At 41.7% G+C, this 16305-nt stretch overlaps 1 protein-coding gene across 16 annotated transcripts in view; it reads left to right on the top strand.

Moving 5' to 3' along the window:
* SYNE2 (spectrin repeat containing nuclear envelope protein 2) overlaps window positions 1-16305 on the top strand; it is a 330800-nt gene that overhangs the window by 269267 nt on the left and 45228 nt on the right. For all 16 annotated transcript variants that reach the window (XM_044231769.1, XM_044231767.1, XM_044231774.1 and 13 more), the window contains 9 exons: window positions 197-401; window positions 1937-2116; window positions 2824-2952; window positions 4178-4332; window positions 4443-4587; window positions 5718-5812; window positions 7451-7685; window positions 10819-11022; window positions 12992-13117. In XM_044231769.1, the coding sequence (XP_044087704.1) occupies window positions 197-401; window positions 1937-2116; window positions 2824-2952; window positions 4178-4332; window positions 4443-4587; window positions 5718-5812; window positions 7451-7685; window positions 10819-11022; window positions 12992-13117 (1474 nt within the window). The remainder of the gene's footprint in view (window positions 1-196; window positions 402-1936; window positions 2117-2823; window positions 2953-4177; window positions 4333-4442; window positions 4588-5717; window positions 5813-7450; window positions 7686-10818; window positions 11023-12991; window positions 13118-16305) is intronic.

Raw genomic sequence — 16305 nt, 5'->3', positions numbered from 1 at the left:
GAGAATTATAAAGTTGATGAAATGTCCTGATTTGGAACTTCTGTTTATATAATGGTGATACATTAATAAAAATGTCACTTATGTCTCATCAGCCTATCTGCTATTCTATTTACCTGTCGGCAGAATGTGTGCACTGTGCTTTTGCTGCAATGGGACGGGTGGTCTGAGCGTCCCCTAGTTCATGTTGTTCTGACAGGTGGACCCAGGTAAACCAAGACATTGCAGACCAGTTGCAGAAGGCCCAGAGCCTGCTCCAGCTCTGGAAGGCTTATAACAGTGCTCACACGGAAGCTACAGCGAGGCTGGAGCAGCAAGAAGCAAAGTACCAAGAGCTTGAAAACATCAACATGTCTGGAAACAACCTGGCTGACATCCTGACCCCAGCCCTGCAGGATGTAAAGGTGGTTGCAAAGCCCATTGGGAAAACCAAGGCCAAGACAGCCCAACAGATAGGGCCATGACCCAGGGACTAGACAGACCACAGAGACAAAGAAGTGGGTCAGGACAGGTTAATGAGCAGCCCATGTAGGACACGAATGAGCCTGGGTGTTGCAGGGTTGGGAGAAACAGGTGGCTGCTCAGAGGTGAGGTCTAGGCAGCGGGTTAAGTAGGTCAAGGGCACCTGACAGCATCTCATTTCAGGTTTCCCTTTTCAGTCTAACAGGTAAATCTCCAAAGCAAAAGCCACATACCAGGTCTCCAACAAAGGCAAAAGTATCTCAACTGAGTATGATCATCTATACTCACATACACTCACATGGTCTTACTATGGTCTTACTTTAGAAATAATCATGGATTCATGGCACATTAATATGGCATTTCTGTGGGTTTCTAATCATTTCTAATGATTTTTAGACTATATTTAAAAGATGTATAATTTTATCCTGTTAGAATGATGAATGCCCAGAAAGCGAATACTCACTCTGTAGTTTTAAACTGGGTGACCAGATGCATTGTGTGTATCTTCTGATACTAAGGGTCAAATCAAAAAGTGTTAATCAACTTAAGACAATTCAACAAATATCTGTATTTCAGATTAACTTCTACCTGATCTGTTTTTTAAACAGATTTCACATACGCTGCATTTATAGAGTAGCCCTAAAATCAGCTTGATTAATGAGATTTTATAGTCTCTGCAAATGAGCCCATTTATGTCATAAAATCTCAAACACAGGATAGAGTTGCACTGATTCATAAAATAGCCTTAAAGCAGATCCCTGAAGGGTTCGATGATTAGAAACATAAAACAGAGGAATCTACCCGAGTGGTCTACAGTTTCTTTTTTTTTTTTTTTAAAGATTTTATTTATTTATTTGACAGAAATCACAAGTAGATGGAGAGGCAGGCAGAGAGAGAGAGAGAGAGAGAGAGAGAGGCAGGCTCCCTGCTGAGCAGAGAGCCCGATGCGGGACTCGATCCCAGGACTCTGAGATCATGACCTAAGCCGAAGGCAGTGGCTTAACCCACTGAGCCACCCAGGCGCCCCGGTCTCCAGTTTCTTTACACTGGAAGACCCAAACCCTGTTGATCGGTTGTCAGTTTTAGCTCTAAACTGACATATTTCTGAAGAGCACCACTGATGCACCTCATATAATGAAAGCTTGGTTTTTTCAGTTCTTTAAAATAAACGCTGTTGGGGTGCCTGGGTGGCTCAGTGGGTTAAGCTTCTGCTTTCGCCTCAGGTCATGATCCCAGGGTCCTGCTATAGAGCCCCTCATCTTGCTCTCTGCTCAGCAGGGAGCCTGCTTCCCCCTCTCTGCCTGCTTGTGATCTCACTCTGTCAAATAAAATCTTTTTAAAAAATTAAACACTATCAAAAAAATAAACACTAATTTCTAGGGCAGAAATTCTCCTAGATGTTGACAGAGTAGTGAGCATGGGAATTTGTGTTACGATTGGAGGTAGAAGTGTTTTCTGTTCACTATTTCTCCTCCAGGAACTGCAGCATGATGTACAGGAGACAAAAGAAGCCTTTCTCCAGAATTCCACTCTCCTTGATCGACTTCCACAGCTCCCAGAGTCCAGCACCCATGTGCCTCGCTCTGCACAACTGCATTCCCTCCAGAGGGCTGCTTACTTGGAAAAGATGCTGCTTGTGAAGGCTAATGAATTTGAGGTTCATCTCATATTTCCATTCAAGTTATAATCTTGGGCATTGGCAAGCTACCCTCAATCCCTCATATCTTGCGAAGTAATAGTTTTTAGTGCTGTATGGAAGGCCCCTCAGGGAAACTACAGAATCAAGATGCCCTCCGATGACCGTTCAATCACATGGGCAATGAGCAGGTCATGTGCAAACCTCTGTTCTTCATTGAACGTGTTAGTTGAAGAAATGAGCTATTAGATTCCTTACACTGTTCAGATCGCATAGTTATTTGGATCTCCAAAGGGGGTCCTTGAGTCATGGAAATAGCTGCTTAAAGCTTAGCCATCTGTTACACTCTATTCATTTCTGGAAAAACCTTTAGTGCACAAGCTGTCAGAAAGAACAGAAGGCCCCAGAGCTCCAGTATCACATGTCAGTATCAACAGGAAGAGAAAGTTTAACTAGCAAGACTGAGGGAGCAGAGGACTCACTAACCGTCCTCTCTAGACTGCCCCAAGCAGGTGATCCTGTCATCCCTGAAGGTTCGGAGCTTTGCCAGAGGCATGAATGCAGGAGGGAAAACAAGAGTCTTCTGAATATTCATCTCTGAGTAGTCAAGATAACAATGAGCTGCTGGGGGTTGAAAGCACCTTGAGCTTCTATCAGCTTCCAAGACTAATAATTCTGTTACATATGCACATGAAAATGGTTTCTAATGAAAATTTCTCTTGTTCTAGTTTGTTCTGTCACAGTTCCAGGATTTTGGGCACCGCTTAGAATCTTTAAAAGGTCTCATCATGCGTGAAGAAGAGAATTTGGATAAACTCTACCATCAAGAAAAAGAGGAAAACCTTGACTTATTCCTGGTATTGCCAATATTTGTGTTTCCTTAGGGCTTAGACTCACCCTAAGGTAAAAGGCTAGTGACTGTTGAGTTACAGAATTTGTTTGTATCATCACTGGAGCACGGTCATTTATATGCCATTCATTCTTGGCCTTATTTGCCCTAAGGCCTAGAAGAGTATGACAACACAGAGATCTATTTTAGTAATATGCCATGGTAAAATTTTTTGACATCTTTACTAATTAACTTCAGTGAACTAGAATAATCTAGGAACTGCCTGTTGTGATTAATTGAATTTCTCTGGTTAGTTGAAGATCAAAAGTAAAATAGCCTATAAATGAATTCTGTAGTTTTTCTTTATTAAACTAATAAGTTTAGTGTACGTAGCATAAATTAAAGAATTCTGGATCTTACAGACGCCTAAGGACCGATATCCATAACCTAGATCAAGAGTCAGCTAACTGTGGCCCACTGTCCAGATCCTGTCTCCCACCTGATCATATAAAGTGTTACTGGTACACAGTCATGCCCCTCCATTTATTAATTCTCTTTGGGAGCTTTCTTGCTGCAGGGGCAGAGCTGACTTGTTATAACAGAAATCAAATGACCCATAAAAGCTGCAAAATTTATGATGTAGCCCTTTACAGAAAAAGTTTGCTGACCCTGGCCTGGATTACTGTGGCAGAGTTCTGTAGTGATATCATGGATATTGTGAAGGATGCTTGCTTAACATATCATTGACCTAGATGCTGTCCCTGGAATATTTTAAAAATAACATTTTGCTGAGTTTGCATTCTTGTGATTTCATGCCCTATCAAAATACGGATATTTAAGTACCATGCTTTACCGGGGTTATTTTTTGTGGGTAAACTACATGATCTGTTGAAGGTCAAGTTCTTGGCAGACTACATGGGACTTTTGAAGGTCCTAAATGGGTCCTTTAAAAAAAAAACCCTAATTTCCATCTTTCTTAAAAACATAATCTGATTTTCTATTTCCTGGGGCATTCAGGTGCTGACCACACGTGCACTTGTTGTTCTAGAAAAGCCGCAGGATTGGGAAATCAGGGTTCACCAGCTCTCCCATTAGCTGGTTGTTTGACTGTGGGCCAGTCATTTACCTATCTAGGCCCCAGTTTTCCCTCATGGTTGAGATAAGGGTGGTCTGCAGGATCTCTGAGGTCTTTTCATCATCTAGGTCGCTTATTGACCTCCAGAAACCTGAAATGTAATTTTTTTTTTTAATAGAACCACGTGCTGGCACTGACGGCCCAGTCACTTGCTGTTGAGCATTTGAATGAAGTGAGCCTCAAGCTCCCAGTTAGTGACATAGCCGTAAAGACGTTACAGACCATGAATCGGCAGTGGATTCGGGCCACGGCCACGGCGCTGGAACACTGCAGGTCAGAGCATCCTGTCCCTACCGTTCTGTTTCCGTGAAAGCTGCAGTGACCAGCTTAAGCTCAGGAATGACATTGTTTCATGACTCTTGTTTGTTTATAAACCTTTGCAGTGAGCTGCAGGGAACTGGCTTGAATAAAAAGTTCCTTTATTGCTGCGAAAAATGGGTCCAACTTTTGGAGAAGATAGAAGAGACCCTCGAGGTGAATGTTGCCGACAGCCTCCCAGCTCTTCTGGAACAGCAGAAAACATACGAGGTAAATCTTTGCTCTCCCGCTACTTTGTGCCCTCACCCTGGGCAGGAGTTGGGAAAAGATACTGTATTTTATTTTAAATCTGTCAACCCTTGGATACCGAAGGTCGGTCTTGTGGCAGATTCATTGGTCAGTTGATTGTAAAATTCTCACACATTTCATAAGTTTCAACATTTTTAGTGCTCCACTTTGTTAATGAGAGAACTCCTAGATTTTCTGCAGTAGGTGGAAGCTTCTAGCACAACTTGGCTCCCATAGAATGCAAACATACCAAGACCAGGCTGAAATACTGGAGCTTCATCTCTGCATTTGCACTGAATAATTCTCTAAAATATTGAAGCACCTAATAGAATTGTAATTGGAGCATTAATGATTGGACAGGGGAATTTCCCCATGCATGTGCTGATGGACATTTGGAAGTACCCTTAGTGGTTATAGGCAGATATGCATTTTGAAAGTATGCATGATTAGGTCACTGTAATTTTTAATGTAACTGATTTAAGTCTGCTTGTTACATGAATGCCCTCCAGTGAAAATGAAGTTCATTGAACCAAAACACCCTGAATAATCTTGATTAAATTACCGAACCTCTTTATATCTTAGTTGCCTCGTCTTGAGATGGGTATGGTAATAGTACTTAGTCTGGAGCACCTGGGTGGCTCGGTAGGTTAAGCATCTGCCTTTGGCTCGGGTCATGATCGCAGGGTCCTGAGGTAGGGCCCCACCTCAGGCTCCCTGCTCAGCAGGGAGTCTGCTTCTCCCTCTCCTCTGTTCCATTCCTTCTCATAGCCACTCTCTCTCACTTGCTCACTCTTTCAAATAAATAAAATCTCTAAAAAATAGTACCTACCTCTAAAGATTGAGGAATTAGGGAGACATGCATGTTTTACACAGTGCCTAACTAGTGTTGAATGCCCAATAAATGGGCATTAGATGTCATTATTATTAGGCCTGTTTGCTTCTGAGATTGTATCCACACACCTGTGGATATGATGGCCGAGCATTTTACTCCAATAATTTGAAAATTAATCTTCTCACATGTCCTATAGGAGCTTAGATTTTAATGGGACATACAAGTTCCAGGTTTCTTAAAAAGAAATTAGCTGATATCTTCTATTTTCACTACCATACAGATGTTAGAAGCCGAAGTTTCTATAAACCAGACAGTTGCTGATTCTTACGTCACCCAGTGCTTGCAACTCTTGGACACAACAGAAATAGAGAAGAGGTAAGCCATCTGGGGCTTATGATGGTTGTGCGGGTGTGGAGGGTCACACAGTGGGAGCTGGCCTTCCACCATGTGAGTCTCGACCACATCAGTAACGGCAGCCATGTTGGTTGATAGCCCGTCATGGGGCCAGTCTCCTATTAGGATGGGGACTTGCTGTGTGGCCATCAAAAGGTCAGTCACACTTGTGTGTATGGTAGGGGGGTGGCATTAACAACAGTAGATGAGTACTTTGCAAATACCCACTCACCAAGTATCGTTAATGAAGTTTTTACCCCCAGAGGATTGTTCTGTAGTGCTTTCCTCTCTGCCTGTAGCCTCATGACATTTTGCTATTTAAAAAGGAATTCTTGGGGCACCTGGGTGGCTCAGTGGTTTAAGCCTCTGCCTTCAGCTCAGGTCATGATCTCAGGGTCCTGGGATCGAGCCCCACATCGGGCTCTCTGCTCAGTGGGGAGCCTGCCTCCCCCTCTCTCTCTGCCTGCCTCTCTGCCTACTTGTGATCTCTCTCTGTCTATCAAATAAATAAAAATCTTTTAAAAATAAATAAATATAAAATAAAATAAAAAGGAATTCTTAAGGTGCTGCTCTTCCCAGCAGGTAGCTGTGTCACAGAGTGGTCAGAGAAGGGATTTCTCTCTGTGCTACATACACGGCATTGGCGTGGGTCAGGCTGAGCAGAGCCTCTCAGCTGAACCTGCTCACACAGCGGTTACACGCGGTGGGCGAGCTCTATTCGGTGCTTATCTAACTGATGACCGCTACCGCTTTTCCTCCCCATCGATACCGTAGACCTCTGATTTTTCCTTTGAGCATAACTAAGAAATATAAAGTGCATTTCTTCATAGCTCTGAAGTTATAAATTCAGGCTAGATTCTTGTTCCAGGACAATAAACTGGTTCTGATTAGATTGGTGCAGCAAAACATGACTTTTCCTATAATAAATAAAAGGCCTTATTTATCATGGTGGTGGGTGTTATTTATCTGGAAAAGAACTAGGTGAGGAGTTGCGGAAAGCATATTCTTTATTGCTGAAATTTTGTCAAGTACAACCTTCAGGTAATGGGTAACGTTGCACAGTCCCTGTTCATCATTTCCCATTGGTCTGATACTCTGTTTTCCATACAGCTTCTGGCATAGCGTAAGTTAAAACAGCCTAAGTTTAAGGGATGCAATTGCACATGCTGGAAAAATACCAAGACTTCCGCAAATATCTCCTGCTAAATGCCTTTTTGCTGCCCCTGCCTAAGTTTCCCAACACATTTAAAATAAATGTCCTCAGGGGTACCTGGGTGACTCATTGGTTGGGCCTCTGCCTTCGGCTCGGGTCATGATCTCGGGGTCCTGGGATCGAGCCCCACATTGGGCTCTCTGCTCAGGGAGCCTGCTTCCCTTCCTCTCTCTCTGCCTGCCTCTCTTCCAACTTGTGGTCCCTGTCTGTCAAATAAATAAATAAAATCTTAAAAAAAAAATTTATAAATAAATAAATAAATAGATGTACTCAGATTTTAAGGGTTCTTTTCCCCACGTAAATTGTGCACATAAACCGCGAACATGAGTTTCTGTTATGTGTCAGGAGTGATTTTCTTTTTTCTGTGTGCTGATGTCCGAATTCTCTGACCATTTGTTTTTCCCAAGACCGGAATTTATTTCAAAGTTCACAAAACTGAAGGACCGGTGGCAGAGCGCTGCCCAGCGCGTCCGGCAGAGGAAGAGTGACCTCGATGGGCTGGTGGGGCAATGGCGGTACTTCACCACCACCGCAGAGGACTTGCTGCACTTCCTGAACGATACCTGCCACCTGCTGTCGGCCTTGAAGGGCCAGGACTGTCACAGCCTCCACCAAACCAGAAGGCTGATCCGTGAGCTGAAGGTAGTACATGCGCAGTCGTGATGTGAGGACTTGCAGGGTGGTCGCTGTTTGGAAAATGTTCCCTCCACCTCAGGTTTTCAGTTGTGGTTCACGTGTACTCTCTGCATGTGGGAAGACCAGTCCCGTCACCGTGACCCTCTCCAGCCTTGTCCCCAGCCTGGTGGTGTCAGAAACCCAATCTTCTCTATTCATCCTGAAATAGTGAGGCTTTCTTGGGCTGTGGGGGGAGGGATGGGTTAGAGAAGGGTGGGGTAGGGTGGGAGAAGTTTGAGATGACAGATTCACACCACCCAAGCTTCTAAGGTACGGGCTGGTGAATCACTTGACCACCAGAGCTGTAATTTATAAGGACACTCCTGCTTATTCTGGAAGGAAAAATTCATGTAGGCAACCAAGTTTTTTTTTTTTTCTTTTATCTTTTTTATTTTACTTCCAATGCAGTTAACATACGGTGTTATATTGGTTTCAGGTGTACAATATAGTGATTCAGCAATTCCATGTATCACTCGGTGCTCGTCCAGATGAGTGTGCTCTTATGCAACAGAGTTTTCAATCTGAAGGCTGTTCGATGCACCTCGGTTTATACTAGTTAGTTGGCAGTCTCCAAAACATGTTCCATTTAGCTACAGAACCACTCCTCACTGCAGAGACATGGCTCAAAGAAACACTGCCCTTCTGAAATCCTGTGCTGTCCCCATTCATTTTTCTGGTCACCGAGTATCAGTTGAGTACCTGCTCTGTGCCAAGTCAGTGTGGACAAAGAAAAGAGCCTGGCTCTCAGGCATGCAATCAAACAGATCAGTAAACAAGGAAATGCTAATTCGTCTGATTGGTCAGGGAAATCAGACAAATCCATAAACAAAAAAATACCAGGTGGCAATAAGGCATATGTAGAAAATTAAAATAGGACCGGTAATGGAGGGGCCGGGTGGTTCCTTTCAGTTGGGTGATCTCCAGGAACACGACATTTAAACTGGAACCTGACAGAGGAGAGGGAGCCGTCTATGCAAAAATCTGGGGAAAGAGCCTTTCAGACAAAAGGGATGTCTTACCCAAAGTGCCCAAGATGGGAACAAGCTTCACAAGGCAGAACAGAAGGAAGGCTAGTGTGAGTGGAACATGGCCAGTGAGGCAGCCCCGGGAGGGAGTGACTTTGAGAGTGGGGCAGGGGGGAGCACTTTGAAGTATGGTAGCCCAGTTACAGTCTTGCTGTAACAGGAAGCCTTTGAAGAGTTTCCTTCGCAAGAGGGGGCATTTGTATTTTTTGAAGACCCTCTGGCTGCTCTCAGGGACAACAGACTGTAGAGGAGCGAGAGGAGAGGCAGGAATCCCAGCGTGTTAACGTGTTTCTTCCTTCCTAACGACAACCATGGATCATCATCTCTCACAGTTCTGGGGGTTGACAAGGCTCTGTAAGGTGGTTCTTGCTTGTCTCTCAGGGAGATTCAGTAGATGGTGGTGGGGCCTGGACTCATCTGAAGGCTCACTCACTCTCCTGTCTAGCACTTAAGCCAGAAATACTCAGACAGCATCATTCTCTTGTGGTCTCCCCACATGGAGGCTTCTGGTAGCCAGACTTTTACATGGCAGCTCAATGGCTTCAAAGATACAGTCCCAAGAAAGAGATCCAGGGAGAAGCTGAATCACCTTCTAGACCTAGTCACAGAAGTCACTTCTGCCATCCTCTGTTAATCAAGGCCATCACACGTGCTCACACAGGATCAACAGCAGAGGCGGCAAAGACACCATTGCTTGATGGGAGTGGCAAGGTTCTAAACTAGCACGCTGGACTGGGGATATTGTTGCAGGCATTTTGTGAAAAATAGAGTTGGCCATAACCAGTTAGGAGGCCTTTTCTGTAGTCTTGGATAGTTGTGACAATGGATAAGAAAAGGATGATCATAGTAAAGATAAAAGAGGATATGTTTCCCGTGCAAGTACTGACCATCCCTACCCTGCTATCTTCCAAGATCAGATGAGATTGGGTGTGTTCAGGGTGGTATGGCGATAGACTTGCTGATGATGTAAATGTGGCCCGTAAATAAAAACCTAAATCAAGATGGCTGTAGGGTTTTAGCTTGAGCATTTTGGTGAATAGTGTGCTGTTGACCAAGTCAGGGAAGACTAGAGGAAAAGCAGATCTTTTCAGAAGCTTAAAATGGGTAATGGATTCCATTTATTTGGCTATGTCAAGCATTGCGGATGCTGGAAAGACAAGTGTGGAGTGCCTGTATATTCATTGAGTTGCATTTTCTCTTTTTTGTCTGTTCCTGAGAGTACAGTCTGCTTTTCTCCTTTGCATTGGGTTATATCAAGTATTCTCAGAAATACCTTTGCAAATCAGTGCTCTGTTTCCATTTTGGAAAATGCCCACAATTATGTCTCCCTTGAGAAATTTGAAGGTGAAGGAAATCATATCTAGAATAGGAAAAAAAACTAAATTTTTTTTCCTTCTGAAACCAAACGTTTTTGGAAGTAGGAGTCAGTTTAAAACCTTTTACTACATTTTTGTAGTGTAAGTACGTAGTTTCAGTCCATTTAAAGAAGAGCCAGCGTGATATTCAAATGGACTGTTTTAAAGCTATCCCTTTAACGCATATGTTGATGCTTATGTTTATGTGCCCATAATAAGCTTAAGTGTATATTTTCTATATTTTTTCTTTTTTCATTTGTTCTCTCCTTTTATGTCTGTTCAGCATTGTGTGCACGTTCTGTTTTTGTGGGTTAGGATAAGCCGACTCATACAGTGGTAATGGGTATATGCTCTTAATTTCAGGTCTGATGCCCCACTTATTTTCTTAATACTTTCAGATCCATTTATCTTATAGGCTCTTAATCCTTGCAGTATATTTTTTATTTCTCTATGCTTCTGATCGTTAAATTAAGAATGTTGTCTCTTAACAACTATTGAAAATTATTTAAGAATGCATTATTTGGTATACTATATAGTAGCGTAAAACGTTAGCCTTAAATGTGTGTGTGTGTGTGTACATGTGAACACATTCTAATCAGATTTGCCTAATTTATATCTAACTTAACATTTATTAGTAGGAAAGGCTCAGAAGGGAATGCATATAGTCACATTTGGATCATATAAGAGGTTTAAGGAAAATCACTTTTCTTTTCTCTTTAGAGTAAAGAAATTCATTTTCAGAGACGGCAAACTACCTTTGAACTAACCTTAGAAGCTGGGGAAAAGTTACGGAACACAACTAGCCTGGAGACTAAAGAGTTGATTGACAAGATTGACAAGAAAATCAGTCAACTTGGGGACACCTGGAAGGACACTAAGCTCCACGTAGAAGAGCTGATTAAACAGTTGCAGAGCAATGTGGAGGTAAACTCAACCGTTTACTCTTCAGGATATTCAAATGCAGCACGTAGAGTTTTTATTTGCTGTGCAAAAGTGGGCATGATTTTAGGAAATCACAGTAGGTTTTCTAAGGGACCTTGAGCCCTGCTAATCCGTGAATCATGCCAGTTAATGTAAAATAATAATAAATGTAAAAAATAAAAATAATAATTTTTCAATAATAGATCATTGAAAAAGCTCATTAAAAAAGCTCAGAACCTCAGTAGAGGTTCTATTTTATATCTGCTTTTACAAAACAGGAAGCCTAATCGTGTTCCATGAAAGTTCTATATACAAAGCTAATGTTCCACATGTGGTCCGTCTTTGGGTATAACATATGAAAATAAACACAGTGATGATCCCTCCTCTTTTGTCATCAGAGAATGTGTTTTTCCATGTAAGCACATGTAAGAATTTCCCAGATAATTTATGACTGTATTTTTAAGAACTAACCTGTTTTATTCTGTGTCATTGTTGGAAAAATAATTATTTTGTTAACGCTAAAACATTCCACAGTGTTCTTAAGGACTCTGAGCGGCTTTGAACCTAAGGCCCTATACAACTATGCTCTCTTGAGTAATTTTGTGTTTTTTGTTGTTTTTCTTTTCTCTTCTTCTCTAAACATTATTTAAAGTGGTCTATGTTTAATTTTTGTTTCTCTGAGCATACCTACTCCTTATGCCTCCCTGATCATTTGTGCATGTACCAAGACCAGATAACCAAGTTTCTCAGAGATAGTTGTTCTGAGTAATGTTAATAAATGTGTGCTGATTCAGGGCCTGAACATCTCTCCTGTGCATAAAGTATCTGAATTTTATTAGGTATATGGGCTGTGAGAAATTCGTTAACTAGCAAGTATTTTGTCGAGCACTGGCTCTTGTTGTAAAACATGGTGGGAAACGTAGCTAATGGTTTGGGGGGAGAAATAAGGACTCAGTTTTGTTTCTCTCTCCACTCTCCTCTTGGTTGCGTTCCAGAGAGTTGATGTTGCTAGACAAGTGACTTTCCCTTCTGCGAATTCTGTGTTAACTGTAGAAGAGGGCCGACCCAAGCGTGTTTAGGTATCAGGTGTACTGAGGAGTAAGATAGTGTTTGACTTGATGTTTGTCTACTTTTAGTAACCTCAGGACTAGAACCTTATCTCAATGAATCCATTATAAATTTGAACTTGGAAATGTGGGCAGCTGTTTTCTCAGTCATATAAGGTTAAAAGAAGAGAGATGGTGTAAAAGAATGGCATTGCAGGGATGGGATTTGGAGCTGGACTTCATCCTTGGGTCATCCCTTGACTGGTCTTCTTCTAACTGCTTGTCCTTGGCAGGTTTTCTCTGAGCCTGTAAAACCCTGTGTGTCTTCTAAGATTATTATAATTACAGTGAGATAATGAAGTTGAGGGGGCTTTGTAAGCTGTAAAGTGCTTTAAGCAGAAGGTGGCAGTCAGTGGTGAGAAATGTTGAGTGAAGTTTCACTGTGAAAGGGCCACTGAAGCTGGGCTCCTTCGGGAAGGAGAGAGCTGAGGGATGCCTAGAAGAGACAAGACAAGTGGTTTAGCGCTTTTGGTTTATGCTGCTATTATAGGGTCTGCCCAAGTCTGTCCATGTTAAAAACTAATCCTTAGCAGTAGTCTTTTAAATGTGAATTCCACCCCCCCCCCAAAATGTGAATTTTCCCAGAACTGAACTAGAAGTAAGATTAGATAGATCGAGGATATAGGGAAGGAAGAAGAACTATTTCGAGGCAAAAGCCAGTCAACTCAGTAGTTGAAATAAGCCACACATAAAGCTGCACCAGAGATAATTCTGCTTTTAGACCGGGCTGCCCAAGACCAGAAACTGGGTTTCTGTGCGATTTACAAAAACACATTTGTTGGAGTGGATTAAATGAGTTACTCTGTTTTTATAATTCGTTCTTAAAAAGCAAAGTGCTAACCGATTTTCATACTGTTTTCAAATAGACCTGGGACCAGTGTGAAAAGAAAATCAAGGAGTTGAAAAGCAGGCTGCAAGTTTTAAAGGCACAAAGTAGAGACCCTCTTCCAGAACTTCATGAGGATCTCCACAGAGAAAAAGAGCTGATTAAGGTATTGAAAGCTCTGAAGGAGCATTCAGGATAATCACTTACCACTTTTGAGAGAAATTGAAGTGTTTGTTTGCCTTTCTATCCTTTTGTGTTTGTTTGTTTAGATTTTTTTATTTGTCAGAGAGCACAAGCAGGGGGTGCTGTAGGCAGAGGGAGAAGCAGGCTCCCCACTGAGCAAGGAGCCCAATGCTGGACTCGATCCCAGGACCCTGGGATCATGATCTGAACTGAAGGCAGACACTTAACTGACTGAGCCACCCAGGCATTCCTTGCCTTTCTATTCTGTGTTGAAACTGTGTTTCCATGTTTGGTCAGAAAACGTTTTGCCTATCTTCTGTCTAAAATAACATCCTGGTCTCCAGAGCATTATGGAATGGATGCTCTTTGAGATCCATGTGTGAACATGAGAAAGACTTCTGCAGAAATTCTTCTTAGGAATTGAGGATGCGGGGGGAGGAGGGGGCGGGGTTGGTTCTCCTCCAGGTCCTCTTTCTGTGTCTCTCCTCTGTAATATAACATGTGCCCTTTGAGATTACCCCAAAACCTGTTCCCTTAACAGATGACTTTGTGTTTGAAATGAGAGTAAAATATTACTGAAGAATTTGTCTTTTAGAAGCCAAGGGGTTGGAGTTTTTGCTCAAATAATAACATTCTTATAAAACCTTCCAAACTATGCTCTGTCTAGATAAAACACTGGCAGTTATTCCTAGGAGTTTTGGGCCTTTGCTGATGATTTCTGTAGAAGAATGGATAGGAATTTGGGCTGGTAACATTCCCAGGTCAGGAACAACCCACTTCTCTTCCCTATCCATGGCTTTGATGTTTAAAAAACATCCAGAACAAGTGGTCTTTAATCTTTTATCTTTTAATGACTGCAGGAATCCAATTGAAAAAAAATTAGAAAGAAATGAGTACTCTTATACTTCAAGCTGTGCTGGAAATTGGTGTCCTTCAGTCTGCATCTTTTTTCTTCATTGTAAAAATATCCCAACATGCAAAAAATGTCCAGCATAAATAATAATGATAAATGCCATGAAACCATCACCCAGCTGAAAAAAAAAAAAATGGCAAATACAGGTGACAATGCTCTGTGTACTTTCCTTCCCCAGAGGGACTCACAACCCTGAATGAAGTATTTCATCATTCACGTTCACTTCTTTATAGTTTTCCTACATGCTATTGTAGCTCTTGTGAAATGCAGAAGTATGGGGCACCTGGGTGGCTCAGTGGGTTAAGCCTCTGCCTTCGGCTTGGGTCATGGTGTCTCAGGATCCTGGGATCCGGCTCTGAGTCAGACCCTCTGCTCTGCAGGGAGCCTGCTTCCCCCTGTCCTCGGCCTGCCTCTCTGCCTACTTGTGATCTCTGTCTGTCAAATAAATAAAGAAAATCTTCAAAAATAAAAGAAATGCGAAGTATTAATGTTTGTTTTTCAGCTTTGTATAAGTAGTACCTTTACTCCATACTAAAGTCATACAAATATACGCTTACGTTTTCCAAGCTTTGCTTTGTACCTTTACATCCTTATTCATTGAAGAATTGATTTTTACTTACGTTTTGAGGTAAAGATCCAATTTTTCATTTACTCATATGGATGATTACATGGATAACCATTGTCCTGGTACCCAAAGTCCAGTGTCAAATATCAAGTTTCCATATATGTGGGATTTTTTTTTTCCTTAGGGCTCTCTCCTGTTGGTTTGCTTACCTCAGCCTTTATATCAGCTTATCTTGATTATTGTGCTTTTTTTTTAAAATGACAAATCTTCATTTCAGGTGTGATGTGTGGTCATACTTTGTTCTCCTACAGGCGTGTGGCGGTCCTTGGGTCTTCAGTCTTTCACAACTTTTAGAAGCCATTTGTCAAACTAGAAAAAGTCCTGATAAGAGTTTTAGTGGAATAGTATCAAATTTATAGATACGTTGGGGAAAATGAACATCTTTCTGATACTGAGTACCCCTGTTCCTGCATATGGCATGTTTCTCCTTTCAGTCATGTTCAATAACGATGTATAATTTTCTTTCTGCAGTCCTGTACACCTTTTGTTGGGTTTCTTTCTTGGCTGTTATTTTTGATACTGTTGAAAATACCTTTTCAAATTATATTTTCTGATTATCAGTGGTTCCTGGAAGTGATAATTCTTGGTTATTATAATCAGTCATCATGCTAAACTCTTTTGTTAACTCTAATAATTTGCATAATCTTCTAGGTGTCTCAGATGGTGACAGTCACCATCTGAGAAAAATGATTCTTTTTCTGTTCCTTTTTATTCTAAACTTTTTTTTTTCTTGCTCTTTCTATACTGGTTAGTACCTCCAGAACATTTTTTTGTAGAAGAACTGGTAGGTGGCTCCTTCATGTCGTTCCTGATTTTAAAGAGAATAATTCTGACATTTTACCACTAAGTATGGTATTTGCTAGTGATGATTTTATTAGATCAAAAATTCCTACTTATCCCTAATTTTCAACATTGTTACGATCTCTGCATCTTTAGGTGTAGATCTAGATGTCAGGGACAGAGGAGATAATTCAGAGTCATACTCTCAGTTGACACATAGAGTTTCCTTCCATAAAGTCTAGAAACAGTACAGAATGTGAACTGTACACTCTTGAGAAGGCATACTATTTCCCAAGTGCCCCACTCTTCAGCTTCCAGTGTGATCCTTTCAGCTTCCACAGCCTTAGTGTTCTATCTCTCACTGGAAAAATCGGGAAGAGAGACCACGAGCATTGAGTTCATCAATCCCAAGAACTCAAGTAACCCGAAGCCTGTCTCGGAAGGTGCTTATCATCCCCAAGTCACTTGGGAGAGATCTACCAACCACTTGGCAGTCTGAGCTTCACTCTCCTCCTCAGAAGAAGACATTCTCATTACATCTAAGTTGACACATGGACTAACACTTCATTACATACTAGCTTTCCACTGTTCCCAAATTGGCCTAGTGGCCGTCTGTATTTATAAGACTTGGCCAGTGATTGAGCTCAGGGGACACTTTTATTTTTAAAATAATTTTTCAGTTCATAATATTGTCACATGTTTCAAAATCCAGAAGATGGAAAAGGCATACATGAAGATGCTCCCATCGGTTCCTCTCCGCAGAAGCAATCAGTGTTTTGTTTTTGTTAAATCTAATTGTTTCATTCCAAGCCATCGATTTTTCCAGTAACCTTCAAAGAAGGATCTTTTCTTT

This window comes from Neovison vison, chromosome 13, assembly GCF_020171115.1.
Source record: "Neovison vison isolate M4711 chromosome 13, ASM_NN_V1, whole genome shotgun sequence".
NCBI lineage: Eukaryota > Metazoa > Chordata > Mammalia > Carnivora > Mustelidae > Neogale > Neogale vison.
This window is presented reverse-complemented; position numbering and strand designations above follow the sequence as displayed.